The sequence below is a fragment of the Chiloscyllium punctatum genome, chromosome 21 (genome assembly GCF_047496795.1).
Source record: "Chiloscyllium punctatum isolate Juve2018m chromosome 21, sChiPun1.3, whole genome shotgun sequence".
Lineage (NCBI taxonomy): Eukaryota > Metazoa > Chordata > Chondrichthyes > Orectolobiformes > Hemiscylliidae > Chiloscyllium > Chiloscyllium punctatum.
This window is the reverse complement of record NC_092759.1, coordinates 1,967,229-1,987,881: the sequence shown is the minus strand read 5'-3', so window position 1 is coordinate 1,987,881 and position 20,653 is coordinate 1,967,229. Positions and strand designations below refer to the sequence as shown.

General features: G+C 46.7%; 1 protein-coding gene and 3 non-coding genes across 4 annotated transcripts in view; 3 read left to right on the top strand and 1 right to left on the bottom strand.

Annotated features, from left to right (window-relative positions):
• The first annotated feature begins 6,274 nt into the window (after positions 1–6,274).
• Positions 6,275–6,347, top strand: trnav-cac (transfer RNA valine (anticodon CAC)). The gene has a single exon. It is a non-coding gene; the product is annotated as a tRNA-Val (tRNA).
• Positions 6,348–8,634: 2,287 nt separating this feature from the next.
• Positions 8,635–8,707, top strand: trnav-cac (transfer RNA valine (anticodon CAC)). The gene has a single exon. It is a non-coding gene; the product is annotated as a tRNA-Val (tRNA).
• A 1,423-nt stretch (positions 8,708–10,130) lies between these two features.
• Positions 10,131–10,203, bottom strand: trnak-cuu (transfer RNA lysine (anticodon CUU)). Its single transcript has one exon. It is a non-coding gene; the product is annotated as a tRNA-Lys (tRNA).
• A 3,524-nt stretch (positions 10,204–13,727) lies between these two features.
• LOC140492423 (ovochymase-2-like) overlaps positions 13,728–20,653 on the top strand; it is an 81,293-nt gene continuing 74,367 nt past the window's right edge. The window contains exon 1 of the mRNA XM_072591316.1: positions 13,728–13,827. Within this exon, the coding sequence (XP_072447417.1) occupies positions 13,823–13,827 (5 nt within the window). The 5' untranslated portion in view covers positions 13,728–13,822. The remainder of the gene's footprint in view (positions 13,828–20,653) is intronic.

Genomic DNA, 20,653 nt, shown 5'->3' with positions numbered 1-20,653 from the left:
TGGGAAGGGAGAAGGGAAGAGGATGGAAGGGGTGTGGGAGGGGGAGGGGAATGGAGGTGGCAGGGGAAAGCGTATGGTGGGGTAAGAGGCGGGGGGAGTGGGGACGGGGACAGGGAAGAGGGATGGGAAGGGGATGGCAGGGTGTAGGGGGCAGGGAGAAGTGGAGGGTGAGGGAAATGGAGAGCAGGGAGGGGCAAGAGGAGACGGGGATAGGGAGGGGGATGGGGGCATCAGGAGGCAAAGGGGAGAGGGAAGTGAGAGAGGGAGGGGTTGAGAGGAGGGAAGGGAGTGGGATGGTGGAAGGGGGAGGAAAGGGAGAAAGTGGGAGGGAAGGGGGTATAGAGGAGAGGGGAGAGCGGGGGGGGAGTGATTGGGGAGGGGGAAGTGGAGGAAGAGTGGTGGGAGGACAGGGGGTACAGAGAAGAGGGGGAGGGGTGGAGAGTGGGGGGAGGGGGAAGTGGTGGGGGAGTAGGAGGGGGAGTAGTGGGGAGGACGGGGTATGGAAGAGATGGGGAAGGGGTACAAAGGGGGAGAGGAGCAGGGAAGGGGAGGGGAAAGAGGAAAGCAGAGGTGCAGGGTGAAAATGAAGTGAGGGGGAGGCAGGGGTTAGGGAGAAGGTACAGAGAGGGAGGAGGGGGAGAGAGTAACTGAAGGAGAGAGAGAGAGAGGAGAAAGGGGGGATTGCGTACATTGACAGAAAATCATGTGAGTTCAGTGAAATGCCTGGCTCATGCCCAGGGCAGCCATTTTAATAACCTTTTATGATTCAGTTGCGATGCCGATCAGATTAAAATAAGTCTTGCTAGCACAGAATATCGTTACAGAAACGCTATAAAATGATCAAAGGTTTGGGGCAATTCTGGATGCTTCAGGACCTATTCATTGCAAACTTCCAGCCTGTTTAAGAAAACCTCTTCTGCTTTTTGCAGTCTCATCTGAACTTTAAATCCTCAATCCGGGAACGAGCCCTGAGAATTGGTTGATGCAGTTTCACTTCCTAATTTGACAGGGTTGCTCCATGCAATAAAGTTGAAAATAGTTGTTTCAGTGTCCTTGAGATTGTTTAATAAGTTAAAGTTAGCTTCTGGTAACTTAGGCCATAATAGCAAGAAAGTGGAGTTGAGGGTGATCAGATCAGCCATGATCTCATTGTGGGGCAGAGCAGATTGGATTGCCTGAATGGCCTACTCCTACATCTTATGGTCATTAATCGGGAAAGAGCTGATTGAGAAACTCAGAATTCCTGCAATTAAGAGCCTGGCTGGATGCCTCAGTCCCAGAGTTGGGCTCCACACTTTAAGGAAAGGGACTGAGGAGAGGAAGTGGATTCAGGGATAGTGAATGGCAATGGGCTCAGGAATGCAGGACCTCAATTCCACAAAGAGCCTGGAGAAGTGAGGATCACCCAGAATCCAGCACCTTCAGTGATTGCATGAAATCAGGACGACTTGGTAAGCTGACAAAAAATCGATGACCTGAGAGCTAATGAATTACTGGACTCTGCTGTGAAACTTATACACCAACTTATAATGATGCTGTAGAACAGATGGACCTAGGGGTTCAAGTACATAACTTCTTGAAGCTTACGTCCCATGTAGACAGGGTGATGAAAAACGCCTTGAGCCCGTTTGCCTTCATTGCTCAGTCCTTTGAGTATAGGTGTTGAGAAGGAGAAAGTGAGGACTGCAGATGCTGAAGATCCGAGTTGAGAATGTGGTGCTGGAAAAGCACAGCAGGTCAGGCAGCATCCGAGGAACAAGAGAATCGATGTTTCGTGCATAAGCCCTTAGTCCAAAACATCGAGTCTCCTGCTCTTTGGATGCTGCCTGACCTGCTGTGCTTTTCCAGTACCACACTCTCAACATAGGTGTTGAGAAGTCAGGTTGAGATTGTACAGGACATTGGTGAGGCTTCTTCTGGAGTAAGCTTAAACTCACACAACACCAGGTTATAGATCAACAGGTTTATTTGGAAGCACTAGCTTTCGGAGCGCAGTTGATGAAGAAAAGGCGCTCCAAAAGCTCAAGCCTCCAAATAAACCTGTTGGACTATAACCTGGTGTTGTATGATTTTTAACTTTGTATACCCCAGTTCAACACTGGCATCTCCAAATCATGACATTTTCTGGAATACAGCGTCCAGTTGTAGTACCAAGTGAAAGGAATGGTGTCATTAAGCTGGAGAGGGTTCAGCAGAGATTTATCAGGATGGAAGGTTTGAGTTAGAAAGAAAGGCTGGATAGGCTGGAACCTTTTTCACTGGAGGTTGAGAGGTGACCCTATCGAGGTTTAAAATTTCATGAGGGGTCTAGATAAGGATAGTGGTTGGTGTTTTTTCCCTAAGATGGGGGATTTCAAGACTGGGGGCAGAATGTGAGAGCAGAGATTTTAAAAAGACATGAGGGGCAAACTTTTTTACACAAAGGGTGGTTCACACGTGGAATGAATTTCCTGAGGAAGAGGTGGATGCAGGCACAGTTACAATATTTAAAAGACATTTGGATAAGAGCATAAACAGGAAAGGTTTGGAGGGATATGGGTCAGGAGCAGGTAGGTGGGACTAATTTAGTTTGGGATAATGTTCGACATGGACTGGTTGGACTGAGGGGTCTGTTTCTGTGCCCTTTGACTCGATGACTCTATTACAATTACATCTCAATTCCTATGTTGCCCCAATGGGCACAAAGTGCTGGAATGGTAACATCACTGCACTGGCTCATCCAGTGGGACCAGACTGATAATGTAAGGCATTGGTTCAAATCCCATCATTGCACTCAAAATGGGATTTTAAGACAATGAATCCCAATTGAAAGCTGGGATTGGTAACGGTGACTGTGACAACAGTTATTACTCACTGTAAAACTGCACCAGGCACACTCTGAGGGAAGTGAAGTTTGCTGTTGTTATAAAGTCTGGCTTGTGTGTAACTCTAGGAATAAGATACAAGAGAAGTGACCATTCAGCCCATCGACACTGCAGCGCCATGCAATGAGATGGCACCGGACCTTACAAACCTTCACTCCCCTGCTGGGTTCCTTGTCATCGACTCTGCACCAGCAAGCCACTCAGTTCAAGGGACAATTAGGGATGGGTAACACCCTCTGGCCTCACCAGGCGACGCCCCATCCCATGAACTATCATCAACCTCATCCATCCCCTTGTAAGGTCAGGTATCCACATGTGCCATCCAGGAGTCCACTCTCAGTGAACTTGCGGATATCTGACTCTCTGCTGCCCTGTCTGGGAGCCTGGGTACAAATCCCAAGTCAAACATGAACTTTTCTCTGAATAAAAAATGATTGACCAGATCTCAGTCTGTTACAGCCTGTGAACCCGCCCAAACACAGCCCTATCTTGTGAAGGCACTGCTCCAATCAAACACACTGCACTGACAAACCATGAATACATGCAGCAGCTCAACCTGCTGTTTCTATGTGTGAAATGTCTTTCTGCTACTTACAGTCAAAGAGATGTACAGCATGGAAACAGACCCTTCTGTCCAACTTGTCCATGGCAACCAGATATCCCAACCCAATCTAGTCCCACCTGCCAGCACCCAGCCCATATCCCTCCAAACCCTTCTTTTCATATACCCATCCAAATAACGATATACCCATCCAAATACCAGTTAAATGTTGTAATTGTACCAGCCTCCACCACTTCATCTGGCAGCTCATTCCATACACGTACCATCCTTTAGGTGAAAAAGTTGCACCAGTCCCAGGGAGAAGACTTTGTTTATTTACCCTGTCCATGCTCCTCATAATTTTGTAAGCCTCTATAAGATCACCCCTCAGTCTCCGACGCTCTGGGAAAAACAGCCCCAGCCTGTTCCTACAGGTCAAATACTCCAACCCTGGCAACATTCTTGTAAATCTTTTCTGAACCCTTTCAAGTTTCACAACATCTTTCCAATAGGAAGGAGACCAGAATTGCATGCAATATTCCAACAGTGGCTTAATCAATGACCTGCATAACTGCAACATGACCTCCCAACTCCTGTACTCAATACTCTGACCAATAAAGGAAAGCATACCAAACGCCTTATTCACTATCCTAACTACCTGCAACTCCACTTTCAAGGAGCTATGAACTTGCACTCTAAGGTCTCTTTGTTCAGCAACACTCCCAAGGACCTTACCATTAAGTGGATACCTTGATTTGCTTTCCCAAAATGCAGCACCTTGCATTTATCTAAATTAAACTCCATCTGCCACTTCTCAGCCCATTGGCCCATCTGGACAAGATCTGTTGTAATCGAAGGTAACCCTCTTTGCTGTCCACTACACCTCCAATTTTGGTGTCATCTGCAAACTTACTAATTGTACCTCTTATGCTCACATCCAAATCATTTATGTAAATGACAAAAAGTAGAGGACCAGCACCGATCCTTGTGGCACTCCACTGTTCACAGGCCTCCAGTCTGAAAAACAACCCTCCACCATCACCCTCTGTTTTCTATCTCTGAGCCAGTTCTGTATCCCATGAGATCTAACCTTGCTAATCAATCTCCCATGGGGAACCTTGTCAAATGCCTTAATGAAGTCCATATAGATCACATCTGTTGCTCTGCCCTCATCAATACACTTTGTTACTTTTTCAAACAACTCAATCAAGTTTGTGAGACATGATTTCCCATGCACAAAGCCATGTTGACTATCCCTAATCCGTCCTTGTCTTTCCAAATATATGTACATCCTGTCCCTCAGGATTCCCTCCAACAACTTGCCCACCACTGACATCAGGCTCACTGGTCCATAGTTCCCTGGCTTGTCCTTACCACCCTTCTTAAACAGTAGCACAATGCTAGCCAACCTCCAATCTTTTGGCACCTCAACTGTGACTATCAATGATACAAATATCTCAGCAAGAGGCCCAGCAATTACTTCTCTAGCTTCCGACAGAGTTCAAGGGTACACCTGATCAGGTCCTGGGGACTTATCCACCTTTATGCATTCCAAGACATCCAACACTTCCTCCTCTGTAATCTGGACATTTTGCAAGATGGCACCATCTATTTCCCTACAGTCTATATCTTCCATATCCTTCTCCACTGTAAATACTGATGCAAAAATACTCATTTAGTATCTCCCCCATTTTCTGTGGCTCCACACAAAGGCCACCTTGCTGATCTTTGAGGGGCCCTATTCTCTCCCTCGTTACCCTTTTGTCCTTAATGTATTTGTAAAAACCCTTTGGATTTGCCTTAATTCTATTTGCCAAAGCTACCTCATGTCCCCTTTTTGCCCTCCTGATTTCCCTCTTAAGTATACTCCTACTGCCTTTATACTCTTCTAAAGATTCACTCAATCTATCCTGTCTATACCTTACATATGCTTTCTTCTTTTTCTTAACTAAACCCTCAATTTTTTTCATCATCCAGCATTCCCTATATCTACTAGCCTTTCCTTTCACCCTGACAGGAATATACTTTCTCTGGATTCTCATTATCACATTTCTGAAAGCCTCCCATTTTCCAGCTGTCCCTTTACCTGCGAACATCTGCCCCCAATCAGCTTTCGAAAGTTCTTGCCTAATACCATCAAAATTGGCCTTTCTCCAATTTAGAACTTCTACTTTTATATCTGATCTATCCTTTTCCATCACTATTTTAAATCTAATAGAATTATGGTCGCTGGCCCCAAAGTGCTCCCCCACTGACACCTCAGTCATCTACCCTGCCTTACTTCCCAAGAGTAGGTCAGGTTTTGCACCTTCTCTAGTAGGTACATCCACATATTGAATCAGAAATTTTTCTTGTACACACTTAACAAATTCCTCTCCATTCTAAACTTTTAACACTATGGCAGTTGCAGTCTATGTTTGGAAAGTTAATAACCCCTACATTAACCACCCTATTATTCTTACAGATAGCTAAGATCTGCTTACAAGTTTGTTTCTCAATTTCCCTCTGACGATTTGGGGGTCTATAATACAATCCCACTAAGGTGATCATTCCTTTCTTATTTCTCAGTCCCACTCAAATAACTTCTCTTGATGTAGTTCCAGGGATATCCTCCCTCAGCACAAGCTGTAATGCTATCCCTTATCAAGAACGCCACTTGACGGCACAGCACAGACCTCACTGGGTATGGAGGACAAATGCGCTTGTCAAAGTAGCTAGGAGGAAATGAAATGCTGTATGTATCTGCCTGTGATGACTCAAAAGAGAAAAGTCTGCCTCTTTCACAACTAAAATCAAAAGGGATGTTACAGCTGAATTAGGGGGTGCCCCAGGCAAGAAGGAACATGTACAAAGCATGCATTGCAGTGAAGTTTCCATAGTGTAGTGGTTATCACGTTCGCCTCACACGCGAAAGGTCCCCAGTTCGATCCTGGGTGGGAACATTATGCTGCATTTTTAATATCTTTCTCCTCACTCAGGGAACTGACCCAAACTCTCCCACCTCATTCCGTTTCGTCCCGGAGTGTCCCATCCAGAACTGGGACAGTGCAAGGTGTCAAAGGAGAGAAGAGCTGTGGATGACCTCTCACGGGAAGCTGAGAACTGATTCCTGAGAGCAGGAGATGTGGGGATCAGGTCAGTGAGAGGTCAGTGGAGATTGCAGAGTGGGACAGAGAGCTGTTGGAAAGAGGGTGTGTGTTTCAAAAGACGTCAGTCACCCAACATGGGCCTTGGAGCCACATCACTGAGATCATGGCTCTCTCACATTGTCACCAACTGAGCCAACCAGAGATGATGCTGGGTGCTACCTTGTCAGTTGCTGTCGTGATGCAGTCCCACTGATTTCCCCAGCCATCATATCGGGTTTTTAAAAAAATGTTGGAAATCTCCCGTTCAAGCCCGGGGTGCAGGCAATGCTGTAATAGAATCAACTCATTGATCCCGACCCTCCTCCAAATGAGGTCTTTGCACTCCCCATTGGGAGGGGAGCTCCTTGTATTTATAGATGAGACCATTCCGCCCGTTTAATCTGTGCTAACGGAGGCGGGGGGAGGGTTCTTGCTGAAAGGGTTGGATGTGTGGGAATGGACAGCAACATAAGCCATTGGGAGGTGTGTAAAGGCAGTGCTGAGTGAGAAACCCCGTCTGTGTGTGTGTCGAGGGGTGGGGTAGAGGACAGTGTGAGTGAGCAGGGGTCCCCAGAGTGTCCTGGATGGGAAAGGCACTTTGTTCAAGCCTCCAGGGCCGCTGCCGCGAGATTTGATGGAAGAGACGGCGGTTTCCAAAGGGCACACAGAGGCAAAAAATAATTGTTTGAGAATCTTGTGCCCCGGGGCTGACAAAGGAACAGGCTTTAAAATGCATGAGAGAGAGAAAATTTGATAGACATGCGTGAATAGATACCTGAAACGTCGATTTCTTCCTGCTCCTTGGATGCTGTCTGACCAGCAGTGCTTTTCCAGCACCACTCTATTCTCCAGCATCTACAGTACCCACTTTTGCCACGTATGAAGAAATGTTGGCTGGATAAGTGTATTTGTAAAATCCCTTTGGATTCTCCTTAATTCTATTTGCTAAAGCAATCTCATACCCCTTTTTTGCCCTCCGGATTTCCCTCTTAAGTGTACTCCTACTTCCTTTATACTCCTCTAAAGATTCACTCGATCTATCCTGTCTATACCTGACATATGCTTCCTTCTTTTTCTTAACCAAACCCTCACCTTCTTTAGTCATCCCAGCATTCCCTATACCTCCCAGCCTTTCCTTTCACCCAAACAGAATATACTTTCTCTGGATTTTCATTCTGAAAACTTTTAGATCTGGTCTATCCTTTTCCATCACTATTTTAAATCTAATAGAATTATGGTCGCTGGCCCCAAAGTGCTCCCCCACTGACACCTCATTTCCCAAGAGTAGGTCAGGTTTTGCACCTTCTCTAGTCGGTACATCCACATATTGAATCAGAAAATTTCCTTGTACACACTTAACAAATTCCTCTCCATCTAAACTTTTAACACTATGGCAGTCGCAGTCTATGTTTGGAAATGATTGGGAGATGCCAGTGTTGAACTGGGGTGTACAAAGTTAAAAATCACACAACACCAGGTTATAGTCCAACAGGTTTAATTGGAAGCACACTAGCTTTCGGAGCGACAATCACCTGATGAAGGAGCGTCGCTCCGAAAGCTAGTGTGCTTCCAATTAAACCTGTTGGACTATAACCTGGTGTTGTGTGATTTTTAACTATGTTTGGAAAGTTAATAACCCCTACATTAACCACCCTATTATTCTTAAAGATAGCTAAGATCTGCTTACAAGTTTGTTTCTCAATTTCCCTCTGACGATTTGGGGGTCTATAATACAATCCCACCAAGGTGATCATCCCTTTCTTATTTCTCAGTTCCACCCAAATAACTTCCCTGGATGTAGTTCCAGGGATATCCTCCCTCAGCACAGCTGTAATGCTATCCCTTATCAAGAACGCCACTTGACGACACAGCACAGACCTCACTGGGTATGGAGGACAAATGCACTTGTCAAAGCAGCTGGGAGGAAGTGAAATGTTATATGTATCTGCCTGTGATAACTCAAAAGAGAAAAGTCTGCCTCTTTCACAAATGAAGTCAAGAGGAATGTTACAGCTACTTTCCAGAGATTACATCCGTTCAGAGTGAATGAGGGGGTGGCCCAGGCAAGAAGGAACATGTACAAAGCATGCATTGCAGTGAAGTTTCCATAGTGTAGTGGTTATCACGTTCGCCTCACACGCGAAAGGTCCCCAGTTCGATCCTGGGTGGGAACATTATGCTGCATTTTTAATAATCTTTCTCCTCACTCAGGGGACTGACCCAAACTCTCCCACCTCATTCCGTTTCGTCCCGACTGTTCCATCCAGAACTGGGACAGTGCAAGGTGTCAAAGGAGAGAAGGGCTGTGGATGACCTCTCACGGGAAGCTGAGAACTGATTCCTGAGAGCAGGAGATGTGGGGATAGGGTCAGTGAGAGGTCAGGGGGGGATTGCAGAGTGAGTCAGAGAGCTGTTGGAAAGAGGGTGTGTGTTTCAAAAGACGTCAGTCACCCAACATGGGCCTTGGAGCCACATCCCTGAGATCATGGCTCTCTCACATTGTCACCAACTGAGCCAACCAGAGATGATGCTGGGTGCTACCTTGTCAGTTGCTGTCGTGATGCAGTCCCACTGATTTCCCCAGCCATCATATCGGGTTTTTAAAAAAATGTTGGAAATCTCCCGTTCAAGCCCGGGGTGCAGGCAATGCTGTAATAGAATCAACTCATTGATCCCGACCCTCCTCCAAATGAGGTCTTTGCACTCCCCATTGGGAGGGGAGCTCCTTGTATTTATAGATGAGACCATTCCGCCCGTTTAATCTGTGCTAACGGAGGGGAGGGTGGGGTTCTCGCGAAAGGGTTGGATAAATTGGAATGGACAGCAACATGAGTCAGTGGGAGGTGTGGAAAGGCAGCGCTGAGTGAGTGAGTGAAAACCCCCCTTTTTGTGTCTGTGTCAAGGGGTGGGATAGAGGACTGTGTTAGTGAGCAGGGCCCCCCCCCCCAGAGTGCCCTGGATGGGAAAGACACTTTGTTCAAGCCTCCAGGGCCCCTGCCGCGAGATTTGTTGGAAGAGACGGTGGTTTCCTAAGGACATACACGGACCAAAAAAAAAATTAATTGTAAAATGCATGAGAGAGAGAGAAAACTTGATAGAAAAATGTGAACAGATGAAAGGCTTTTGCCCGAAACGTCGATTATTCCTGCTCCTCGGACGCTGCCTGACCTGCTGAGCTTTTCCAGCACCACTCTAATTTCCAGCATCTACAGTGCCCACCTTTCCCATGTATGAAGACATGTTGGCTGGATTGAGCTCTGTAAAGGCTGGGGGGTACTGTACGCCAAGAGGGCCGAGCGGTCTAAGGCGCTGCGTTCAGGTTGCAGTCTCCCGAGGGTTCGAATCCCGCTTCTGAGAGTCATATCTTATTTTAAAGTCATGAATGCAGCATCCCTTCAAAACTTTTCGTTCAGTACTTCCAAATAAACCTGTTTGACTTTGACCTCGTGTGGTGTGACGTTTAACTTTGCACTCTGTTAGACTGCAGGGAAAATGGAGCCCCTTGGTTCACTCAGCAGTTAACGATCAGGGAGAGTGACCAAATTGGTGCGCGCTGTTGTTAAGAAGGTGCGTCTTTCTAAAAGAAAATAAGCGTTTCGCCCAACGTGGGGCTCGAACCCACGACCCTGAGATTAAGAGTCTCATGCTCTACCGACTGAGCTAGCCGGGCTTCACATTATGTTACAGCTACTGCCTTATCCCTTGTTGTTATCAATTTGTTTCGTTATTTTGTTCCAAATCAGTGATTTCTTCTTCCTCTGCTTTAAATGTAAAATTGCAGCTACTGCTGCTGGGAATCGGAAATTAAAACCAACATAACTTACAACCCACAGCTTGGATTGGACAAAACTCATCCAGGCTCCTCCTCCTGCTGCTGCTGTCGGGGGAACCTGCCGTCACCCCCCTCCCACACTCTCATTGCAACCACTCACAACCTGCAGCTTTCACATCCAGCTCTCAGCACCGCCCCTGGTACCAGTTCGTCTCAGACGCACACATACACGCACAGACAGATACCGAGCGAGAGATACACACACATACAGAGAGAGACAGAGAACTTACGCACAATTCTGCCTACCTCTGTCACCTCCTCCAGCCCCTACATTCCTCCCTATCTCTGTAATTTCCTTCAGGGCCTACACACCTCTATCTCTGTAACCTCCTCCAGCCTCTACACCCCTCCCTGCCTCTGTCACCTTCTCCAGCCCCTACAGTCCTCCCTATCATTATAACCTCATCCAGCCCCTATAGCCCTCCCTATCTCTGTCATGTCCTCCAGCCATGACACCCCTCCCTATCTCTGTAATCCCCTGCAGCCCCTACACCCTTCCCTACCTCTGTCACCTTCTCCAGCCACTACAACTCTCCCTATCATTGTAACCTCATCCAGCCCCTACATCCCTCCCTATCTCTGTCATGTCCTCCAGCCCTGACATCTCTCCCTATCTCTGTCACTGTCTCCAGCCTCAACACCCCTCCCTATCTCTGTCACCGTCTCCAGCCTCTACATCCCTCCCTATCTCTGTCACTGTCTCCAGCCTCTACACCCCTCCCTATCTCTGTAACCTCCTCCAGCTCCTACACCCCCTATGTCTGCCTCCATCTCCCACCAATCCTTGATTTCTGCACCCCTCCAATTCTGGTTCATTTATCTATCACTCTTTGAATGACAGAAGTCAACAGCACAGAAAATGGCCATTTAGCATTTTCAATTTATGCTGGTCCAAAACAGCCACCCAAACATTTGTCGGAGAAATTAGCCCAATACAGCAGAGATCACAAAACACAGATTGAAGAAAAATGAACAAACAGTTTCTTAGCACGGCGATATCATGAAAGAGAAAGTGGCTAAGCTGAAGCAGCACAGTCTGTCTGGGTAGCAGAAACTCTCTTCCTTGAGCTGAAATTGTTCCCACAACATTCTAACCCCAATGTCCCTCACCTCTTTTGATCTGTCTACCTGCCTGCCTGTCTGTCTGCTGCCTATCAATCTACCTATCTATCTGTCTGTCTATCTCTGTAAATGTATATCTATCTGTCTATGCTTTGCCAAACTATTTGACATAATATGTCTCCAGGATGTTACATTGCATGCTAGTCTGGTGACATGCCCCTGTCATTCGTGATACTCGTGTTATTTCCTGTGATGTAAAGATGAGATCACTTTGTACTGAATTATGCAGCAAATCCCACCTCGGGCAACTGTCTGTGTGGAGTTTGCACAACCTCCCTGTGTCTGGGTGTGTTTCCTCCAGGTGCTCCGGTTTCCTCCCACAATCCAAAAGATATGCTGGTCAGGTGAATTGGCCATGCTAAATTGCCCATAGTATTGGGCGCATTAGTCAGGGGTAAATATATGGCAGGGGAATGGGTCTGGGCAGGTTTTGAGGATGTAACTCTGCAGATGGGTGAGGGAGATCCAGTAGATGTAGTGTTCCTGGACTTTCAGAAAGCTTTTGATAAAGTCCCACATAGGAGGTTAGTCAGCAAAATTAAGGGGCATGGTATTAGGGGCAAAGTACTAACTTGGATTGAAAGTTGGTTGGCTGATAGGAAACATTTCGGCTCCATTTCGGAAAGGCAGGCAGTGACCAGTGGGGTACCACAGGGATCAGTACTGGGACTGCAGCTTTTTACAATATATGTTAATGATATGGAAGATGGTATGAGCAATAACATTAGCAAATTTGCTGATGATACTAAGCTGCTGGGTGGCAGGGTGAAATGTGAGGAGGATGTTAGGAGATTACAGGGTGACCTGGACCGGTTAGGTGAATGGTCAAATGCATGGCAGATGCAGTTTAATGTGGATAAATGTATGGTTATCCACTTTGATGGCAGGAACAGGAAGGCAGATTAATACCTAAATGGAATCAATTTAGGTAAAGGGGCAGTACAGAGAGATCTGGGTGTTCTTGTATACCAGTCAATGAAGGTAGGCATGCAGGTACAGCAGGTAGTGAAGAAGGCTAATAGCATGCTGGCCTTCATAACAAGAGGGATTGAGTATAGAAGTGAAAAGGTTCTTCTGCAGCTGTACAGGGCCCTGGAGAGACCACACCTGGAGTACTGTGTGCAGTTCTGGTCTCCAATTTTGAGGAAAGACATTCTGGCTGTTGAGGGAGTGCAGCGTAGGTTCACGAGGTCAATTCCTGGAATGGCGGGACTACCTTATTCTGAAAGACTGGAGCGAGTGGGCTTGTATACCCTTGAGTTTAGAAGACTGAGAGGGGATCTAATTGAGACATATAAGATTATTAAAGGATTGGACACTCTGGAGGCAGGAAACATATTTTCGCTGATGGGTGAGTGCCAAACCAGAGGACACAGCTTAAAAATACAGGGTAGACCATTTAGGACAGAGATGAGGAGAAACTTCTTCACCCAGAGAGTGGTGGCTGTGTGGAATGCTCTGCCCCAGAGGGCAGTGGAGGCCCAGTCTCTCGATTCATTTAAGAAAGAGTTGGTTAGAGCTCTCAAAGATAGTGGAATCAAGGGTTATGGAGATAAGGCAGGAACAGGACACTGATTAAGAATGATCAGCCATGATCATATTGAATGGTGGTGCAGGCTCGAAGGGCAGAATGGCCTACTCCTGCACCTATTGTCTATTGTCTATTGTCTTCGGAGGGTCCATGTGGACTTATTAGGCTGAAGGACCTGTTTCCACACTGTAGGGAATCTAATCTAATCAAATATTTTTGACACCAACTGGTATCTCCAATAAAATCATTCATACTCATGCATCTGGGTTCACCCTAAGCCATTTGGATAAATTGCCTGTCCTGCTGCAAGAGGGCAGAGCTCAGTAAGACGGAGACCAAAATCTTTAGATCATCAGGGTAACGGCACAGTGATCAAATCAGAAGTATCTTCCTCAATGAAATATTGCATATCTGCTGTGAGATATAACTCACTGTCTGTCATCATCTGTCAGGTCCATTAACCTAGCTTTTTGTCTGTTATTGATCCACTCAGTTATCTTCCATTTCTCCACCCCTGCTGCTATTCACATTTATTACTAAACCTAATTGCTAATGTCAGTACAGTGTTTCAGTTGAGGGCAGGGATCCTCTGGGAGAGTAAATTGGTGAATTGTGACCATCTGGAACAATCTTTGACCTTTGACCAAGCCAATAAAGGTCAGGGGGCGACATGTGAAGGCTGATTGTGGCCAATTTCGAGTTTGTTTATCGACTGGAGTGCAAACATTGCAATAGAGGGGAAAAGTACGAGATTTGGTCTTTAATAATAATTAAACTGTCCCTGGACAAGTCGAAACGGGAAACATGTGGTGAGTTGGAAAGAATTCCTCATTTAATAGATATGCTTAATGCGTTTGCAATGCTGGAAGTGTAGCATTTCAGTCCTAAGTATGTTCTTTTTTATTTGAAGTAAATTTAGGCACAAAGCAACATCGGAAATGGGAGCAGGAGTAGGCCATCCGGCCCTTTGAGCCTGCTCTGCCATTCAATAAGATGGTGGCTGATCTTTCTGTGGCCTTAGCTCCACTTACCCACCCTCTCGCTGTAACCCTTCATTCCTTTATTGATTAAAAAAAACTATCTTAGCTTTAAAAAACATTGACTGAAGGAGCATCAACTACTTCACTGGGCAAGGAATTCCATCGATTCACAACCCTCTGAGTGAAGGAGCTCCTTTTCAACTCAGTCCTAAATCTGCTTCCGCTAATTTTGAGGCTACACCGTCTTGTCCTAGTTTCACCTGCCAGTGGAAACAACCTCTCTACATTTATCTTGTCTATTCCCTTCATAATTTTGTATGTTTATGTGAGATTCCCCCTCCCCCACTCCCCCTCCCCCCACCATTCTTCTGAATTCCAAGAAAAATTATCGCAACCTACTCATAAGCCAACCCCCTCAACTCCGGAATCAACCCAGTGAACCTCCTCTGCACCCCCTCCAGTGCCAGTACATCCTTTCTCAAGTAAGGAGACCAAAACTGCACACAGTACTCCAGCAGTGGAACCTGCAGTGCTGGCCCCAATATAGTGCTGCATTCAGTCAGACTGCAGAGAAAACAGAGGCTCTTGCTTCACTCAGACTAGTGAACGATCAGGGAGAGTGTCCAAATGAGAGTAAGCTGTTGGTAAAAAGGTGTGTGTTTTTAAAATGAAGCACATCACCCAATGTGGGGTTGGAACACATAACTCTGAGACTCATGCTCAACCGACTGGGCTAACCAAGCCTCATACTATCTCTCACTGCTGCCTTGGTGTAGTCAATTTGTTTCCTCTATTTTCCCCAGTGGTTTTTTTTCTTGTTTCAAATGTAAAAGGGCTGCTGCTTGAAATCGGAAATTAAAACCATCATTAAAACTCATCCAGGCTCCTCCTTCGGGAACCTGCAATTAACCTCCCTCCCACACACTCACTGCAAACACTCACAACCTGCAGTATTCACACGCAGCTCTCAGCACCGCCCCGCTGGCTAAATTCTCTCTCTCGCACACACACATACACACACAAAAACAGAGAGGCAGATGCGCGCGCACACACACACACACACACACAGAAACAGAGAGAAAAAAGACAGAGAGGGGTGAGGGGGTGATACACAGAGAGAACAGGGACAGAGAGTGGGAGAAAGATACAGAGAAAGAGACTCTCATTGTCTACACAAAAGGGCTGCTTCAATGTTGTTTCCGTAGTGTAGTGGTAATCATGTCCCCTGGGTGGGAATATTAAGCCTTGCTTCCTTCGTCCTCAGGATTCTGGTCAAAACTCACATACTGTATTGTTACTCATTGTCCTGGCAATCAGCCGTTCAATCCAGAATTGTCATGGAATGCTTCCCACTTTGATGGGGGCAATCCAACAGCACTCAAGAAGCTCGACACCACCCAGCTCTCACTTGATTGGCACCACATCCACAAACACCCACTACCTCTACCACCAAAGCTCAGTAGCAGCAGTGTGTACCATTTACAAGAGACACTCCAGAAATTCGCCAAAGATCCTCAGACAGCATCTTCTAACGTATCAACTAGGAGGAGAAGGGCAACAAACGCATCATTCCCTGCAGGTTCCCCACTGAGCCACTCCCATCCTGACTTGGAAATATATCCGCCATTCTTTCAGTGTCACTGGGTCAGAATCCAGGAACTCCGTCTCTAACTGTACTGTGTGGGTGTCCCTACACCATATGGATCGCAGCAGTTCAAGAAGGCACCTTCTCAGGGGACAACTAGGGATGAGCAATAAATACGGGGCGCAGCCAACGATGGCCATTTCCCATGAGTAAATAATAAGAAGATATTGGATGGCCTGGGACCAGAATTGCACTGGAACCAATACATCACGAGGGCAAGTGTTGCACTGAGGATCACTATTTCACTGGGGTTAGTTTTGCACTGTGGGTCAGTATTTCACTGGAACTAGTGTTGCACTGAAGGTCAGTATTTCACTGGGGTTAGTTTTGCACTGAGGGTCAGTATTTCACTGGGGTTAGTGTTGCACTGAGGGTCTGTATTTCACTGGAGCTAGTGTTGCACTGAAGGTCTGTATTTCACTGTGGTCAGTATTTCACTGGGACTTGTATTGCCCTGAGAGTCAGTATTTCACTGGAGCTAGTGTTGAACTGAGGGTCAGTATTTCACTGGGGTTTGCGTTGCACTGAGGGTCAATATTTCACTGGGGTAAGTGTTGCACTGAGGGTCAATATTTCACTGGGGTAAGTGTTGCACTGAGGGTCAGTATTTCACTGGGGTTAGTGTTGCACTGAGGGTCAGTATTTCACTGGGGTTAGTGTTACACTGAGGGTCAGTATTTCACTGGAGCTAGTGTTGCACTGAGGGTCAGTATTTCACTGGGGTGAGTGTTAAACTGAGGGTCAGTATTTCACTGGGGTTATTGTTGCACTGAAGGTCAGTATTTCACTGGGACGTGTGTTGAACTGAAGGCCCTATTTCACTGGGGTAAGTGTTGCACTGAGGGTCAGTATTTCACTGGGGTTAGTGGTGCACTGAGCATCAGTATTTCCCTGGGGTTATTGTTGCACTGAAGGTCAGTATTTCACTGGGGTTAGGGTTGCACTGAGGGTCAGTATTTCACTGGGGTTAGTGTTGCACTGAGGGTCAGTATTTCACTGGGGTTAGTGTTGCACTGAAGGTCAGTATTTCACTGGGGTTAGGGTTGCACTGAGGGTCAGTATTTCACTGGGGTTAGTGTTGCACTGAGGGTCAGTATTTCACCAGGGTTAGTGTTGAACTGAGGGTCAGTATTTCACTGAGGTGAGTGTTGAACTGAGGGTCAGTATTTCCCTGGAACTTGTGTTGCACTGAGGGTCAGTATTTCACTGGGGTTAGTGGTGCACTGAGGGTCAGTATTTCACCGGGGTTAGTGTTGCACTGAGGGTCAGTATTTCACTGGGGTTAGTGTTGCACTGAGGGTCAGTATTTTACTGGGGTTAGTGTTGCACTGAGGGTCAGTATTTCACTGGGGTTAGTGTTGAACTGGGGGTCAGTATTTCGCTGGAGCTAGTGTTGCCCTTAGGGTCAGTATTTCACTGGGAATAGTGTTGCACTGAGAGTCAGTATTTCACTGGCCTTAGTGTTGAACTGGGGTTCAGTATTTCACTGGGACTTGTGCTGTACTAAGTGTCAGTATTTCACTGGAGCTTGTGTTTCTCTCAGGGTCAGTATTTCACTGGGTTTAGTTTTGCACTGAGGGTCAGTAATTCACTGGGGTTAGCGTTGCCCTGAGGGTCAGTATTTCACTGGGGTTAGTGTTGCATTGAGGATCAGTATTTCACTTGGGTTAGTGTTGCACTGTGGGTCAGTATTTCACTGAGGTGAGTGTTGAACTGACGGTCAGTATTTCCCTGGAACTTGTGTTGCACTGAGCATCGGTATTTCACTGGGGTTAGTGGTGCACTGAGGGTCAGTATTTCACCGGGGTTAGTGTTGCCCTGAGGGTCAGTATTTCACCGGGGTTAGTGTTGCACTGAGGGTCAGTATTTCACCGGGGTTAGTGTTGCACTGTGGGTCAGTATTTCACCGGGGTTAGTGTTGCACTGAGGGTCAGTATTTCACTGGGGTTAGTGTTGCACTGAGGGTCAGTATTTCACTGGGGTTAGTGTTGCCCTGAGGGTCAGTATTTCACTGGGGTTAGTGTTGCACTGAGGGTCAGTAATTCACTGGGGTTAGTGTTGCACTGTGGGTCAGTATTTCACTGGGGTTAGTGTTGCACTGAGGGTCAGTGTTTCACCGGGGTTAGTGTTGCACTGTGGGTCAGTATTTCACCGGGGTTAGTGTTGCACTGAGGGTCAGTATTTCACTGGGGTTAGTGTTGCACTGAGGGTCAGTATTTCACAGGAGCTAGTGTTGCCCTTAGGGTCAGTATTTCACTGGGAATAGTGTTGCACTGAGGGTCAGTATTTCACTGGCCTTAGTGTTGAACTGGGGTTCAGTATTTCACTGGGACTTGTGCTGCACTAAGTGTCAGTATTTCACTGGAGCTTGTGTTTCTCTCAGGGTCAGTATTTCACTGGGTTTAGTTTTGCACTGAGGGTCAGTAATTCACTGGGGTTAGCGTTGCCCTGAGGGTCAGTAATTCACTGGGGTTAGTGTTGCATTGAGGATCAGTATTTCACTTGGGTTAGTGTTGCACTGTGGGTCAGTATTTCACTGGGGTTAGTTGCACTGGGGGTCAGTATTTCAATGGGGTTAGTGTTGCACTGAGGATCAGTATTTCACTGGGGTTAGTGTTGCACTGAGGGTCAGTATTTCACTGGGTTCAGTGTTGCCCTGAGGGTCAGTATTTCACTGGGTTCAGTGTTGCACTGAGCATCAGTATTTCACTGGGGTTAGTGTTGCACTGAGGGTCAGTATTTCACTGGGGTTAGTGTTGCACTGAGGGTCAGTATTTCACTGGGACGTGTGTTGAACTGAAGGCCAGTATTTCACAAGGGCTAGTGTTGCACTGAGGGTCAGTATTTCGCTGGGGTTAGTTTTGCACTGAGGGTCAGTATTTCACTGGGGTTAGTGTTGCCCTGAGGGTCAGTATTTCACTGGGGTTAGTGTTGCCCTGAGGGTCAGTATTTCACTGGGGTTAGTGTTGCACTGAGGGTCAGTATTTCACTGGGGTTAGTGTTGAACTGGGGGTCAGTATTTCACTGGAGCTAGTGTTGCCCTTAGGGTCAGTATTTCACTGGGAATAGTGTTGCACTGAGGGTCAGTATTTCACTGGCCTTAGTGTTGAACTGGGGTTCAGTATTTCACTGGGACTTGTGCTGCACTAAGTGTCAGTATTTCACTGGAGCTTGTGTTTCTCTCAGGGTCAGTATTTCACTGGGTTTAGTTTTGCACTGAGGGTCAGTAATTCACTGGGGTTAGCGTTGCCCTGAGGGTCAGTAATTCACTGGGGTTAGTGTTGCACTGTGGGTCAGTATTTCACCGGGGTTTGTTTTGCACTGCAGGTCAGTATTTCACTGGTGTCAGTGTTGCACTACGGGTCAGTATTTCACTGGAGCTAGTATTGCACTGCCGGTCAGAATTTCACTGGGGTTAGTGTTGCATTGAGGATCAGTATTTCACTTGGGTTAGTGTTGCACTGTGGGTCAGTATTTCACTGGGGTTAGTTGCACTGGGGGTCAGTATTTCACTGGGCCTAGTGTTGCACTGAGGATCAGTATTTCAATGGGGTTAGTGTTGCACTGAGGATCAGTATTTCACTGGGGTTAGTTGCACTGGGGGTCAGTACTTCACTGGGCCTAGTGTTGCACTGAGGATCAGTATTTCAATGGGGTTAGTGTTGCACTGAGGATCAGTATTTCACTGGGGTTCGTGTTGCACTAAGGATCAGTGTTTCACTCGGGTTAGTGTTGCACTGAGGGTCAGTATTTCACTGGGGTTAGTGTTGCACTGAGGGTCAGTATTTCACTGGAGCTAGTATTGCACTGAGGGTTAGTATTTCACTGAAGCTAGTGTTGCACTGAGGGTCAGTATTTCACTGGAGCTAGTATTGCACTATGGGTCAGTATTTCACTGGGGTTAGTGTTGCACTGAGGGTCTGTATTTCACTGGGGTTAGTGTTGCACTGAGGGTCTGTATTTCACTGGGGTTAGTGTTGCACTGAGGGTCAGTATTTCACTGGGGCTAGTGTTGCACTGAGGGTCAGTATTTCACTGGGGTAAGTGTTGCACTGAGGGTCAGTATTTCACCGGGGTTAGTGTTGCACTGAGGGTCAGTATTTCACTGAGGTGAGTGTTGAACTGAGGGTCAGTATTTCAGTGAGGTGAGTGTTGAACTGACGGTCAGTATTTCCCTGGAACTTGTGTTGCACTGAGCATCAGTATTTCACTGGGGTTAGTGTTGCACTGAGGGTCAGTATTTCACCGGGGTTAGTGTTGCACGGCAGATCAGTATTTCACTGGGGTTAGTGTTGCACTGCAGGTCAGTATTTCACTGGGGTTAGTGTTGCACTGCAGGTCAGTATTTCACTGGGGTTAGTGTTGCACTGAGGGTCAGTATTTCACTGGGGTTAGTGTTGCACTGCAGGTCAGTATTTCACTGGGGTTAGTGTTGCACTGCAGGTCAGTATTTTACTGGGGTTAGTGTTGCACTGGGGGTCAGTATTTCTCTGGGGTTAATGTTGCACTGAAGGTCAGTATTTCACTGGGGCTAGTGTTGCACTGAGGGTCAGTATTTCACTGGGGCTAGTGTTGCACTGAGGGTCAGTATTTCATTAAGGTTAGTGTTGCACTGAGGATCAGTATTTCACTGGGGTTAGTGTTGAACTGGGGGTCAGTATTTCGCTGGAGCTAGTGTTGCCCTTAGGGTCAGTATTTCACTGGGAAAAGTGTTGCACTGAGGGTCAGTATTTCACTGGCCTTAGTGTTGAACTGGGGTTCAGTATTTCACTGGGACTTGTGCTGTACTAAGTGTCAGTATTTCACTGGAGCTTGTGTTTCTCTCAGGGTCAGTAATTCACTGGGGTTAGCGTTGCCCTGAGGGTCAGTAATTCCCTTGGATTAGCGTTGCCCTGAGGGTCAGTATTTCACTGGGGTTAGTGTTGCACTGAGGATCAGTATTTCACAGGAGCTAGTGTTGCCCTTAGGGTCAGTATTTCACTGGGAATAGTGTTGCACTGAGGGTCAGTA